General features: G+C 42.4%; 1 protein-coding gene across 2 annotated transcripts in view; it reads left to right on the forward strand.

The window, feature by feature from the left end:
• trappc9 (trafficking protein particle complex subunit 9) overlaps nt 1–14426 on the forward strand; it is a 243905-nt gene that overhangs the window by 93267 nt on the left and 136212 nt on the right. For both annotated transcript variants that reach the window (XM_080017647.1, XM_080017648.1), the window contains one exon: nt 673–788. In XM_080017647.1, the coding sequence (XP_079873773.1) occupies nt 673–788 (116 nt within the window). The remainder of the gene's footprint in view (nt 1–672; nt 789–14426) is intronic.

Raw genomic sequence — 14426 nt, forward strand, 5'->3', positions numbered from 1 at the left:
TGGTTTCCACTGGAAAGAGAAGCCCTTCTTTTAATATTAATTGCTGGTATTTTTATTCTATTATTATTATTACTGGAGCCACAACTCAGTTACCAGACCAACCATGTCACCCGAATCCATCATGCCCAAGTCCTCCATCGGCTTCCTGACTACAATAATCAAACAGTCTCCATTCAATTTATCAAGAGAAAATACAGCTTTGATATGAATTCACTTTTTTTTTTTAAATTTCAGCCAAAATGCGATACTCCTGTGACATGCATCCACAGGCTCAGTCACTGTGCAGCACAAACCTCCTGCAACAGTGATGCACAGTAGAGTTGGGTCCTACTCTTTGTTTGCCTCTGGAACACAATAGGATGTTACTGATATTGCGAAATCGGGACGTAGTTTATGCTAATTAGCAGCTACGTGCATGCGCCTGTCAATTTATCAACATGCACAGGTTTAAGAACAAATGCGGCTGGTACTCGTGTGTTGAATGCAGTGGTGATTTTGCATATCGAGCAGTTTTCCACACAAAGTAAGAACATATCTAGGCACATATTTGTAAATGAGGCCCATTGTCGGCATCTTCATCGATGCAAGCTTACAGGAGAGTATAAACGGGTGGCTCTGTGCAGGTTTCTTTCATGTGCCTCTGACAGAAACCATCGTGTAATGTCATTGCAGATGGGATCAGTGTGACCGGACTGCCCATCTCCAGCCCACTGCGCCAAGTCCTCAAACCACGGGCAGAGAGCAAGCCTGTCAGCGAGGCCGGCAAGGGCGAATACAACCATGTAAAGGTAAATGGAAACACAATCTGTCATCCTTACTTATATATTCCATTGAAGAAATCATTAATAACTCCCCAAAATATGTATTTGTTGAGAAAGACAAAAGGTGGTATTCTGTTCTTTTTGGTCCACACATTTTGGACCTCATGGTCCGTCCACGAGTTCTTCCCCTGTGGATGAAGCCTGGGTTTTGAGAGATGCTTTAAAATGTATATGATCTTAAAGGGGACCTTTGAAGTTAATATAGGTCTCTGAGGTTCCCAAATCATGTTTTTGAAGTTTGTTGCTGAAAATACCACTCAGATTATGCATTCTAACCCAAAATGGGTTGTTTTTGTGGGAGGAGCCACCCTCCAGAGGCCCCGAGTTCTGTGAGCCAATGTGGTTTAAGCACATGTTCTGGGTTCTGTGAGCCAATGTTGTTTGAGCATGGCTTCCAGGTTTTGTTGTATTTACTCTGTAATTTTCACAGATTTTACCTTATCAGTCCACCAAAATCTATTTCTGAACAAATTTGAGGTGAGAAATAAGCAATCTAGTTGTCGAATCCTCACTCATATTAGATCTACAAGGCTTCATTTAAAAGTTAATTCCGACTTCAGTTGCCGTGCTCCAAGCTTGAGGGAGACACAGACACCGCACTGCAACACACCTGGACTCTTGCATGCAGGGATTTCTTGTTTCATGTAAACGTCATAAAATAAATAAATACATCTATCTAAATTAAAAATACCCTATTTTTTATTGGTTTTGTATTGAGAAACACACAGCGGATCAGGTGGAGCAAATGTCCATATGTGACCCACCATGTATTGTAGATACATTTGGTACCCTTTGACTTTTTTTCACATCATTTGAAAGTAAAGAATCAGAACTTCAAAACAAGGTGTCACTTGTGCGAATCAAGCAAATATTTTTAAAGCTATGGCTTGTTAATAACAAGGGTGCGGCAAACTGTGTTTCTGAGAAAATCACCCTCAAAGTTTCCCCATTCATCCGGATCCATTCAGCTAGCTCCCAGAATGCAAATGGTTTGGAGGACCAACAATGGCACATGGCCACATGGCCACTTGACAGCCTGCTGAATGGGGCAATCTCTGCATTGTTCTTGTGTTCTCGAGAATGTTGAACAGGGTCATCGACACACATCTTTGTTTTTAAAAAAGCTTTTATTTAACAGTAAGAATATACATGTTTTCTAAAAGTTGAATTATTAAGTTAATTTAGAGTTTAAAAGTGTGGACCACACAACAAAATGTACAGTCTGTCAATGTTAGTCTCTGTAAAGCAACCTCAGTGTGTCATTTAATATATAAATGTGCATATGCCAAATATCTTCAAAGTTCTTGGAGTTATTATGTGGGCTAACCCCAATCCTACTCGAGCAATGGACCCTAATCTTGTCCATGCTACTTGTTAAAAATCTGCATCACCAACCTCAATGGACTTCATCACTTCATCACGTCATCAACTTCTTCCGTTGTAACAACAACAGGCGATTGTCTGTCTACTCAAGTGGTTCTTCAGAATCAGAATCAGAAATACTTTAATTATCCCAGGGGGAAATTACTTTTGTTACAACTCCAAATCTACATACAACATATTTACATACAACATATAATAATTATTAAGAAACATATTTATATGTAAATATATATATATGAACATATCTATATACACATGGTAAAGTGTAAAATGTACAGTTAAAATGTGCAAAAAGAAGAAGGTGCAGAAGTGGAAGTCCGTGTTTTGAGGTCAGGTTACAGAGAGGGGGTGTCTGACTCTCTGAGGGAGGCGTTGTAGAGATTGATGCCCACAGGCAGGAATGATTTCCTGTGGCGCTCTGTGGTGCATCTGGGTAAGAGGAGTCTTCTGCTGAAGGTGCTCCTCTGCTGGGCCAGTGTGTCGTAGAGAGGGTGTAAGACATTGTCCAAGATGGACTAAAACCTGGACAGCATCCTCCTCTCTGCCACAGTCGTCAGGGTGTCCAGCTCCTCTCCTACGACATCACCGGCCCTCCTGATTAGTTTGTTTAGTCTGTTGTTGTCTGCGACCCTCAGCCCACTGCCCCAGCATGTGACAGCGAAGAAGATCGTACTGGCCACAACAGACTCATAGAACATCCTCAGCATCGTCCGGCAGATGTAAAAAGGACCTCAGCCTCCGTAGGAAATAGAGTCGGGTTTGGCCCTTTTTGTAGACTGCCTCAGTGTTTCTGGTCCAGTCCAACTTGTTATTGAAGTACACCCCCAGGTACTTGTACTCCTCCACAGTGTCCACAGGGACCCCCTGGATGGAAACAGGGGTCACGGGTGTTTTTGCCCTCCTCAGATCCACTATGAGCTCCTTTGTCTTAGTCACATTGAGCAGCAGATGGTTCAGCTCACTCCAAGTGACAAAGTTGCCCACAACAGTCCTGTATTCACTCTCATCACCCTTTTTAATACAACCAACTATTGCTGAGTCATCAGAAAACTTCTGAAGGTGGCAGGACTCAGTGCAATAGTTGAAGTCTGAGGTGAAGAGGGTGAAGAGGAATGGAGAGAGGACAGTCCCTTGTGGGGCCCCAGTGTTGCTGACTACTCTGTCAGACACACAGTTCTGTAGGCGTACATACTGTGGTCTGCCCGTCAGGTAATCAACAATCCAGGACACGATGGGGGTCTCCACCAGCATCGCAGCCATCTTCTCACCCAGAAGAGTCGGACGGATGGTGTTGAAAGCACTGGAGAAATCAAAGAACATGTCTCTCACAGTGCTCGCCGGCTTGTCCAGATGAGTGTAGACTCTGTTCAGCAGGTAGATGATGCTGTCCTCAACTCCCAGGCGGGGCTGGTAGGCGAACTGCAGTGGATCAGTGAAAGGCCTGACCATAGGCCTTAGCTGCTCCAGGACGAGCCTCTCGAAGGTCTTCATGATGTGGGACGTCAGAGCCACCGGTCTGTAGTCCTGAGGGCGGCTGGGACGCGGCGTCTTCGGCACAGGAACGAGGCAGGACGTCTTCCACATCACAGGGACCCTCTGGAGGTGCAGGCTCAGGCTGAAGACTTGACTGAGTACTCCACACAGCTGGGGGGCACAGGCTTTAAGCACCCTGGGAAATACACCGTCGGGGCCTGCAGCTTTGCCGGAGTGGAGTCTCGTCAGCTGTCTTCTCACCAAGTCAGGCGTGAAGGACACTGTAGAGGTGACAGTTGGGGGAGGGGTGGGGTCCTGAGGTTGTGGAGGACATGATGTAGAGCAGGGGGGAGGGGTGGAGTATGTGGGTGTGAATTGAGGCGGTGAGGAGCAAACAAGGGGTCTATAAGGAGGACAAGTAGGGGGAGATAAAGTGGCAGTTGTTGTTGAGCAGCCAGCAGCAGAGACTTGTGGGGGATTGGCCGCAGTATCAAACCTATTGAAAAATAGGTTCAGTTCATTGGCCCGGTCCACACGGCCCTCCAACCCCATGCCACCCGTCTTCTGAAACCCAGTGATGGTTCTCATGCCACTCCACACATCCCTCATGCTGTTTTGCTGGAGTTTTTTCTCCAGCTTCCTCCTATAACTGTCTTTTGCCTCCTTGATTGTAAGTTTGAGTACCCCCTGCATTCTCCTCACCTCATCACGGTTGCCATCTCTGAACGCCCTCTTCTTTTCGTTCAGGATGGCCTTAATGTCCTTAGTGATCCATGGTTTATTGTTGGCGTAACAGGTAACAGTCTCGGCTGGGACATTGCAGTCCACACAGAAGTTGATATAGTCTGTGATGCACTCCGTGAGCCCATCAATGTCCTCCCCGTGGGGCTCACAGAGTGCAGGCCAGTCAGTCACTTCGAAGCAGTCCTGCAGTGCCTCATAAGTCTCCTCCGACCACCTCCTCACAGTCCTTGTGGTCGTAAGCTTCCTCTTCACCAGAGGCACATAGCAGGGTTACAGGTGAACCAGGTTGTGATCTGACCTGCCCAGAGGGGGGAGAGAAGAGGAGATGTATGCATCCTTAATGTTAGCATACATCAGGTCCAGGGTCCTCTCCTCTCTGGTAGGACAGCTCACGTACTGTTTAAAAGTCGGCAGAACTCTGTTCATGGTGACATGGTTAAAGTCTGTCGACATGATGATGAGGGCACTGGGGTGTTGAGTTTGAAGTTTGGAGATGGTGGTGTGTATGATGCTGCAGGCAGATGTTGGGTTTGCAGAGGGAGAGATGTACATGACAACGATGATGACATGCGGGATCTCTCTAGGCAGATAGTATGGACGGAGTCCAACGGCCAGCAGTTCAGCATCCGGGCTACAGAGCTGTTCTTTAATGGTGATGTGACCAGGATTACACCATCTGCTGTTACCTAGAACGGCAAACCCCCCGCCTTTCCGCTTACCGCTCTCGGCACAATCCCGGCCCGCCCGGACGGTGTGGAAGCCATCGACAGAGACGTTCTGGTCCGTAATGTCCCTGTGCAGCCATGTCTCAGTGAAACACATTAGACTGCACTCCCTGTACTCTGCGCGGCTTCGCGTTAGCGCCGTTAGCTCATCCATTTTGTTGCTGAGAGACCGTACGTTTCCCATAACAACAGAGGGGAGACACGGCTTAAATCTTCTCCTCTCCATAAGCCTGTCCCGTCTCGACCCTCCACTCTTTCCCCGACGTTGCTTCCCTCCTCTGCATCCCCGGTGTGTTTTCTTCCAGAGTTCAGATGGTATATCAGCCGGTCTGGCCACCATGCCGGCCGGCATTAGCGCGATCAGCTGTTCTCCGGAGTAAACAAAGGCAGCGTGTCCCGGTGGAAGCGCCATAATAAAAACAACATGAAAAAAACCCCACGAAAACTCTCTAAAAAAAAAACTTTGTTAGAGAGAGCAGGACTTCACAGAGTTAGAGTGAAAAAAACGGAACGAACAAAAGAAAATAAAAGTTAAGAAAGTTAAAAAGCAGACTCAAAAGTAGGAGCAATGTAACAGGCAGCATGCAGCTTTCGCGCATGCGCACTTCAAAAGAAAATATTCCGGTTCATCGTCACATTCAGGTTGAAATCCGCTGTGTGAAATGTTCTCCAAGTCCGGGATAACGCCGATGCTTACAGATTAAGGTCCGTTATATGATTTAGAGCTTCTGCCACCCGCTTCTCATAATCCATAACAACATGGAGACAGACAAGTTTCACAGACAAGTGAAACCGAAGGCTCCTTGTCCTGCGCTTTAACTATCTGTTTACGGAAGTGACGTCAGCTTTTCTTCTTTGTGGGTAATGACACCTACACAATAATGTATCCAGGTGTGTGTAAAATGAGTATTATTTAAGGGTTGAACGCTATCAAAACAGTTTCACATTGTGACTTCACATCACATGGAATATGGAGGGATGATCTTCACCTGGATGACTTGAAAGGAAATGATAAGTGAGCGGTAAGTGAGCGGTGTTTCACCACATAATCTAAAGGGAATATTTAACTTGATGGATTAACATTTATCTACTATTTATAAATCAAACTTGGTTTTGAAAATACCTTGAGAGATAAAGAAATACCACAAAGGAACCCGAATCTGGAAAAATCGAATTTTCCTTCTGGAAAGCTTTTTTTTTTTTTTTTTACTTATTTGGCTTTTTTTTTTCTTTTTTTTCGAATGGGCCAATCAGAATCGTCTTTATTGCCACGTAAGTTGACACTGACAAGGAATTTGTCTTAGAGTTTTCGGTGCAAAAATTAAACATAAATGTAAAGTAAAGCAACAGGACAACAAAAGTAAAATATATGAGAACATGTAAAATAAGGCTGTTTTTGTTTTTTAAATAAAGCTGTACAGTATGTGCAGGAATGTGCAAATGTTCAGTATAAAGTGTAACAGTATGTGCAATGTTCATATATATATATATATATATATATATATATATATATATATATATATATATATATATACACACATAATATGGGTCTCACTGTGGTGGGTCACATATAAAGAAATCCGGCACGAGCATACGTCAGCCGGTGTAGAGTAGAAAAGAACATCGGAAACCTAGCTTTCAGAGCTGTCGGAAGCCTGAGCGTTTTGTTCACAGCAATAACCTTTCATTTATTCACCTCATTATTTGACACTTTGGCCACGTATAATATGAACATCGGACATTGTAGCATTAAATATATAGCAGAACATAAGGAAAAGCATAATTGGTCCCCTTTATATTCAACTTTACCAACAAAAAGCCTTAGCGGATGTTACATTATCTTAGATATGGATTTGAAAAGTTAAATTACAAATTACAAAGTATAATTACCTTACGTGTAAGAGTCACTCACAATTATTAAACATTTTGAATGCTGATTTTCACTATCTAATAATATATATATTTTGAAGTTTGCACGCTTTAACAAAGTTGGATAGAGTTTGGGTTACGTCCTGTGGCATTGCAGAGAAGTCACTGAGACTGAGGAGGAGGTGGAGTAGACAGTGCGCTGCTGTTGTGAGTATCAAATTGATCACAGCAGAGAAGAGAAGAGCTGTACAGGGCGGGTGTGTGAGGAAGGTAGGGGGATGCAGCAGACATCTGTGGGGACTGCATGAGCTCACAGGGTTCACTGGGTTCTATCTGTTGTGTAGAACATGGGCAACACCATGCTTGCCACAGTGCTGCCAGAGCCCACAGATTAGAATCAGTGGGATGCAATTAACTACTTTAACCTGAACGTACTCCATGTATTAGAACACGTCCATTCATGCTGCACACTAACTCCATCCTCATCACTACGGTTATCCTCAAAAAAAGTTCTTACTGTTGACCTTCCCCTCTCCCTAAATATTGTTCCACAATGGCTACAAGAGGGTGGGTGAGGAAGTGTTCCCATTATGCAGGGTGTTTTGTTTTGTTTTGTTTTGTTCTATAAGGAAACCCTGCAGCACAGCGGAGAGCCCGGGCGCTCATGATATACCCATCGGAGCCTGTGATCTGCGCTCGGCTGTGCGCACATCGCGGGCACGCCGAGGATACGTCCTCCGGAATATGTATATCTTGCCCAGACAATCTGCTACCTCGATGCCCATTCACCCTTAAAGAAAATGTGACTGATAAAAAGGGCACCACAGAGCAAAGGGGCAGGGTGCTTGGGCACCCTCCACCCCTCCCGCACATGCCTGCTGCATAATGGGCAACCCTTGACTTTGATCATCCAATGCTTACACTCAACTCACTATCAAAGGACCATCCGTTCGGACCTACAATTGATACCGTAAGGCCCTTAATTAATTGATGTTAATTAAGTATTTGTTACTTCATTTGGTATTACTTTATATTGAGATTTGCGGGATTATCCACTCCCCAAATCTTTGGCATTTGGATGACTTTGCTTAACATGAACCTTGACCTCAATCTTATCCACACCAAACCCATTCTGAAACGTAGCCATCTCTAGCCATACCTTAACAATCTCTAACATTATACCTAAACAGGATAATTTGAACATCGTAACTCAACAGAACCATTTCTCACCATGTACAAAAAGATCACCCTTTATAACATTATGCCAGCCTTAACTTTTCTGTAGCCCAGGCCATGTGCCTCAGATTCAGGGAGTCTTAACTAACATTGACTCAGTTATAAGTTAACTTATAGTCAGTTGAGTTAAGTATTGAGTTAAGTATTGTACTATCCAAAATAAAGTGTAACATTGATGATGATGATGAATCAATGTGTGTTCACACACCCAGCTCCCCACAAACCACATAACCCTCTTCACCTGAATCCTCGACACCCCCCAATGGACAATATAAGCCAGCTTGTACATGCTCTGTAGAACCCCGTACAGTGAGCTGTTTGAGCTAGTGGCCCTGCCGTTAGAAGGCCAGTGTGACTGGCAGGTCCAAGGCTCATAGCAGATTAAGTTCATGAGGAAAAACACCCAAAATGAAATGGGAAAAAAAACCCAAAAAAACGAAGAACCACCTAAGGTACCCCCACAGCAGCACAATTAAATACACAGCTCCCAGCCAGTGGGGTTGAAATAGAAGCATTAGAATGGTTCTTTGGTTGTTTGAGGTTCTACAAAGTGATTCACTGGCTGGTTTCTGTACAGTAGTATGAAGACGCTGGCCTTCTTCAGATATGACTCATCATCTTTGCATTGTTGTTGTTCATTTCACACAGTGTCAGTAAGATGTGCTGCTACTGTTATCCTCTGCACCGGCTTCTCTTTGTGTGAGAAAGTAAATAAAATTAATAGAATCCCTTCCTTTTCACTTAAATAAAGACTAGAACTATTTTTCTTAAGAAAGAATAATTTTAAGGCTTGAAGGAATTCGACATCTTGAGGAATGGCAATTTACTGTTGTAATTGCTGTTTTCTCAATGCTGTAATCAAGCCTTGATATTTCACAGGTAAATATAATATCATATTTCTTCAGGTAAAGCTTTTAGTTCTTAGTACCTAGCCGATCTTCCTGATGAGAATAGTAACGGACACTCTGACCAGCTTTGATCACAGTCACACCAAGTTAACTATTTTATTACAATCATGAATTACCATCCATAAGTGGCTGTGCATTTTCTAGGCTGCTTACTGGATGTGCGTACTGCCTTTTCAGAGAATACCATGACCGTGCGATTTCTGATCTATTAGTGTGCATATGTCTTGTGTGTGTTTATGTGTGTGATGGGAGGGAGACATGGTTTTCACACTTGGCTCATTTCAGTTTATATAAGTGTGATTCAGTTGAAATGCACACCTTAATTTCCTTAATTTCTAGTTGTTAACCTTAGCAATCATTGATTAATTGACATTGTAGCTTTTTTATCTACTTTAAAATTTTAAATTGCACTCGTTAACAGGGGAAACAAAATGGAGTGTTCTATGGTTTATTTTACTATATTAATAAATTACTTTATAAGTGGGGCACCATTTCTTTAATAGAGGAATTAATTAAATCCAATTAAGCAAATTGATCAGTTCAGTTCTCTCTATAGCACTCTTCTCTATTCCCTACTTGAAGCTAAATATCACAAACCATAACCTTGGAAATAAATTAAACATTTATTCATATCTAAATGTTTGGCAATACAAGGCAATAAAATAATGAAATTGTAAATTAAGAATGCAGGTAATAGGAAATTAACAAAACAAATAGATGAAAATAATGGATTCCTTAACTTACAAACTCATCACTGGTTTGGCAGAACTGGATTATCTGTGTGATTTGAGGTAGAATAAATGAACAAAAAGACTAAATAAAGTTTCTAAGTTCTGATCTAAGGACTCAAACACTACTCAACACCAACTCTTAATCAGACGACGCGGCAGAGGGGTTCTCTGGGTTTAACTTGCCACAGCATGGTCCGTGGGTTTAGCTGCGCCGATGGGGGACTCCAGCGGTGTTGCTTTTGGCTCCGTCCAACGACAGGATGCACTTAAGCAGCGCTCCTGAGATGCAAAGAACGATGAGACGTAAACAACAATGTCTTTTGGAGATCCCTGTTTATAACTAACTTGTTTAAGAATAAACTTGTAAATGAAGTACTTGGCCTCTCGACACTAATTACAAACTTTATTAACTTGAGAAAATGTGTTACTAGCATACACAAATATTTAACTGGAACTGGTTTACTAAGTTGAGCTATGAGGAACTCCGGTGGAAAAACTTAAGAAAAACTACAACAAAAGAACTAACAGTAAAATGGTCCGTGTTGTGCATCTGCAGATCCTTCAGTGTTCTAAAATAATATTTAAAAAAAAGCGAGCAAAAGCCAAAAAAGTTAATGCTGAAGGAGCCGTGAAAAGAGAATGGTCAAAGCTTTAGACAATGAGAGTCTGCCATGTTTATTTTGAGTGTAGAGGGGCGTGTCCTTTGAACCAACCCCTTGCGTGTTGTCATATCTTCTAACTCCGTGAAACAACGGAGTTTCTTTCTACTTTTATGCAACTTTTTAATTTAATATTTTATGTGGTACACTGACACACCTCCATTTTTAAACAGTCTTGACATAAACACACATATCAGAAATTGAAACGCATCCATTCTCACACATTTCAACCTGGAATTCGTATTCACTTCAATGTTAAAAATGATTCCTAACTACTAAAGTTAACAAATATAAGTATTTGTACCTTTTACAAAAAATATATATTAAAACACTTGATTTGACTAAAAATATAAAGCACACAATGAATAAACGCAAGGCAGCAAAAAAAATATTTTTCTGCTATCAGATTTTAGTCAGTTTGAATATTTTTTTACTTTGATTACTGAATGATTTAATTAATAACTCATTGTGGTGTGTGGATGGGGTGGTTTGAGCAAACGAGCAGTAGGTGTAAAACCCTGTCCACACACACTCAGTATAGGAGCCTGTGTCATGACATGTTCAATCTGTTTCTGGCTAATTCCACCTAGCCTTCGCTCTACAATAAAGTGGTGTGAACAACACCCCATTGTCTGTGTCACTCTGCCAAAGGGCCCTGAAAACGTGGCGTGTGGTGGCAAGAACTGACAGTCATATTGATACAGCTTTCATTCCTAAACCAAGATGCACTCTGGAAACGTCCCTCAAGAATGTTGGTTCTTATTTATGGCATGGTTCTGATAAGTGTCAGATAAGGCTCACACCAACATGTGTGACAGAGAGGGGGGGAGAGTTGATGTTTTCGCCTGCCTGTGTATTTTCAGTATAGACTTACAAAGAACTTTCACAGAGTGGAAAATTGTCCTTTGTTTATTTATGCATTGTCCTCTGGTGGTATTTTCTCTTCAGAGTTTGGGACCTGAGTTTCTCCTTTGGAAATCCTTCCCATCATACAATTTTACGTGAAACATGAAAAAAGGGGGTGGATAGGTTTACAGCTAAGTGACCCCCTATGGGTCGCTAAGTGGCCTTACATTCCATTGCTATATGTGACCCACCACTTTAGGGTCATTTGGCGGCTTTCAACCTTTTTTTGCTTACTCAAAAGTGGTGAATCAGAGCTTCCAAACAAGGTGTCACTTGTGCAAATCAAGCAAATATTTTTAAAGCTATGACTTGTTAATGACAAGGATGTGGCAAACTGTGTTTCTGAGATAATCACCTTGAAAGTTTCGCTGAGACTTGGCTTCATTCAGCCAGCTCCCAGAATGCAAATGAGTAGCCAAAGCCACATGGCTAATTAACATACTGTGGAATGGGCCAATCACTGCTTTGTTCTTGTGTTTTGAGGGAACGTTGAATGTATTTTTGTTTTGAAAAAGGCTTTTATTTAACAGTAAGAATATACATGTTTTATAAAAATGGAATTTATTTTCTGGTGGTTCTTGAAAATATTCCGTTTCATAGTCACATTCGGGTGCAAATCCGCTGTTTGAAATGTTCTCCAAGTCCGGAGTAATATCAGATTCGCTGTTGGAGAACTGACTATCATCGTGGAAAATTAAGTCCAGTGTGCGCTGCTTAAACAGACTTGGATCTATCGCACCGGTCAGATTAGGTCCGTGATATGATTTTGATCTTCCTCCACCCGCTTCTCCTAATCAACCGGAGTTTTCACAGACAAGTGAAACCGGATCCTTGTCTTGTTTACTGAAATGAAGGTGACACACCCCCTCCACAATGTTGTCTTCGTGTGTGTATAAAACACGTAATATTTAAAGGCAAATCTCAAAACGGTTTCACTTTTTTACATGGAATATGGAGGAATGATCTTCACCTGGACTTTTGCGTTAAATGTGACGGTGTTGTTCAGCCCTGTTCAGCGTCTCGGTAAGTAAACAGTGTTTCCCCATGTAATTTAACGGAAATATTTAACTCCACGGTTTAACATTTTTCTACTATCTATAACTCAAACTCGGTTTTGAAAATACATTGAGAGATAAAAAACCCCCCACAAAGGAATCTACTGTGTTCAGTCTAGGACATATTGTGTGTAATCACCGGGTGCGTTGCATTGACATTTCACTGCATATATGTATGAAAGTATGTATATGTATGTGACGAATAAACCTCTTGAATCTTGAATCTTGAAAAATCACATTTCCTTCTAGAAAGGTTTTTTCAACTTATTTGGCTGCTCCTGGCGATTTAAAAAATGCGTGAGATGGTGGCCTTTGCTGTGGTGGGTCACATATATCTGCCAGGATGCAGGAGGATCCAGTTCCTGTCTGATTAGTGTTATTCCCAACGCTTTTACATTGCAGTATGTTGGAGACTCAGAGTTCCTATCCCTCTCCTTATCGTGAGAGATCAGAGTTCAACCCACAGACCTGGAATATCCAAGAGGGGCAAAATGAAATCAGTATTAGGGGAGGACTGTCCTCTACAATAAAAAAGCTAATGACATCAATGAGTGGCGCTGTTGTGAGTGGGGTCCTACGCAACGGCGTGAGGTCATGCGCCTCAGAGATTTTGTGACTTGAATGTGAGGGGTGTTTCTCCTCATTTCATTGGAGAGTTGAGGGGTTAGTTGTTGAAGAACAATAAACATATAGTTTCCTCCTCGCCATCAAGAAGGTCCTGTTTTCTGCGTGCAGCCATGTTTGTTGTTTGTCATTCTTCCGGAAGCCTCCGTCTACTTCTACGACTACTTCCCTCTCCGCTGGGTATTTTCTTCTCTACTGCCCCCTGTCTTTCCAGTGAGGCATTGCACCGGAGAATAAATAATGCCCTGCGCTCTCTGTGCGGGCGAAAACTCCCGTTGATACAATTACAACAAGACCGCAGATTGTTCAGTTAATGGTTTAATTTCAAATCTTATTCGTTCAATTCTTATTATCAATATATTTATAGTGGATCAGTTGTTAACAGTGCAGTGAGACCATTTAAGAAGCAGAAAGTAAATCCTTTTTCCAAACTTTTTTTATCACTTAAATATTACTCAATTGTATTTACACCGATCAGCCACAACATTTAAACCACCACTAATATTGTGTAGCTCCCCCTCATGCCACCAAAACAGCTCTGACTCATCGAGGCATGGACTCCACAAGACCTCAGCAGATCCTTTAAGTCCTGTAAGTTGCGCGGTGGGGCCCCCATGGATCCGGCACATCCCGCCGATGCTCGAATCGGACTCTTACCCCGGCCATCCACAATATATAGAAGAATATTTTATTCATCAGACCAAGCCACCTTCTTCCATTGCTCCATGGTCCAGTTCTGATGTTCACGTGCCCATTGTAGGCCCTTTTGACAGTGGACGGGGGTCCACTCTGACTGGTCTGCGGCTACACAGCCCCATATGCAGTAATCTCCGATGCACTTTGTGTTTACCTTTCTATCATAGCCAGCATTAACTTTTTCAGAAATTTGTGCTACAGTAGCTCTTCTGTGGAATCGGACCAGACCCCCAAGTTAAAAAAAAATGGAACTACTCTCAAAGATATCTCAAAATTGTACTTAAGTACAGTTCTTGCAAAAATATCACTCAGTTGCTTTCCATCCCTCCCCTGGCCATTGGTTGCCAGTGTTGGCATGAATATGTACGGGAAGTGCGATATGTCACCACTGACGTTTAATTGCCCCAAGAGGAGTCAACGTGTTGTGGGAGACCGCCCCTCCCTAAAATGCAGTGGGTCAGGAAATTTCAACAGATGTTATTGACACATTTTTTTAATGTTTAATCCTTTGCAGAATAGAAGCACAAACATTATATAGTTTCTTTCTATCTTTGTCTTTCTCTGACATTGTTGGCTATTTCTTGACACCACCACTT

This window comes from Zeus faber, assembly GCF_960531495.2.
Source record: "Zeus faber genome assembly, chromosome: 1".
In the NCBI taxonomy this organism is placed as follows: Eukaryota; Metazoa; Chordata; class Actinopteri; order Zeiformes; family Zeidae; genus Zeus; species Zeus faber.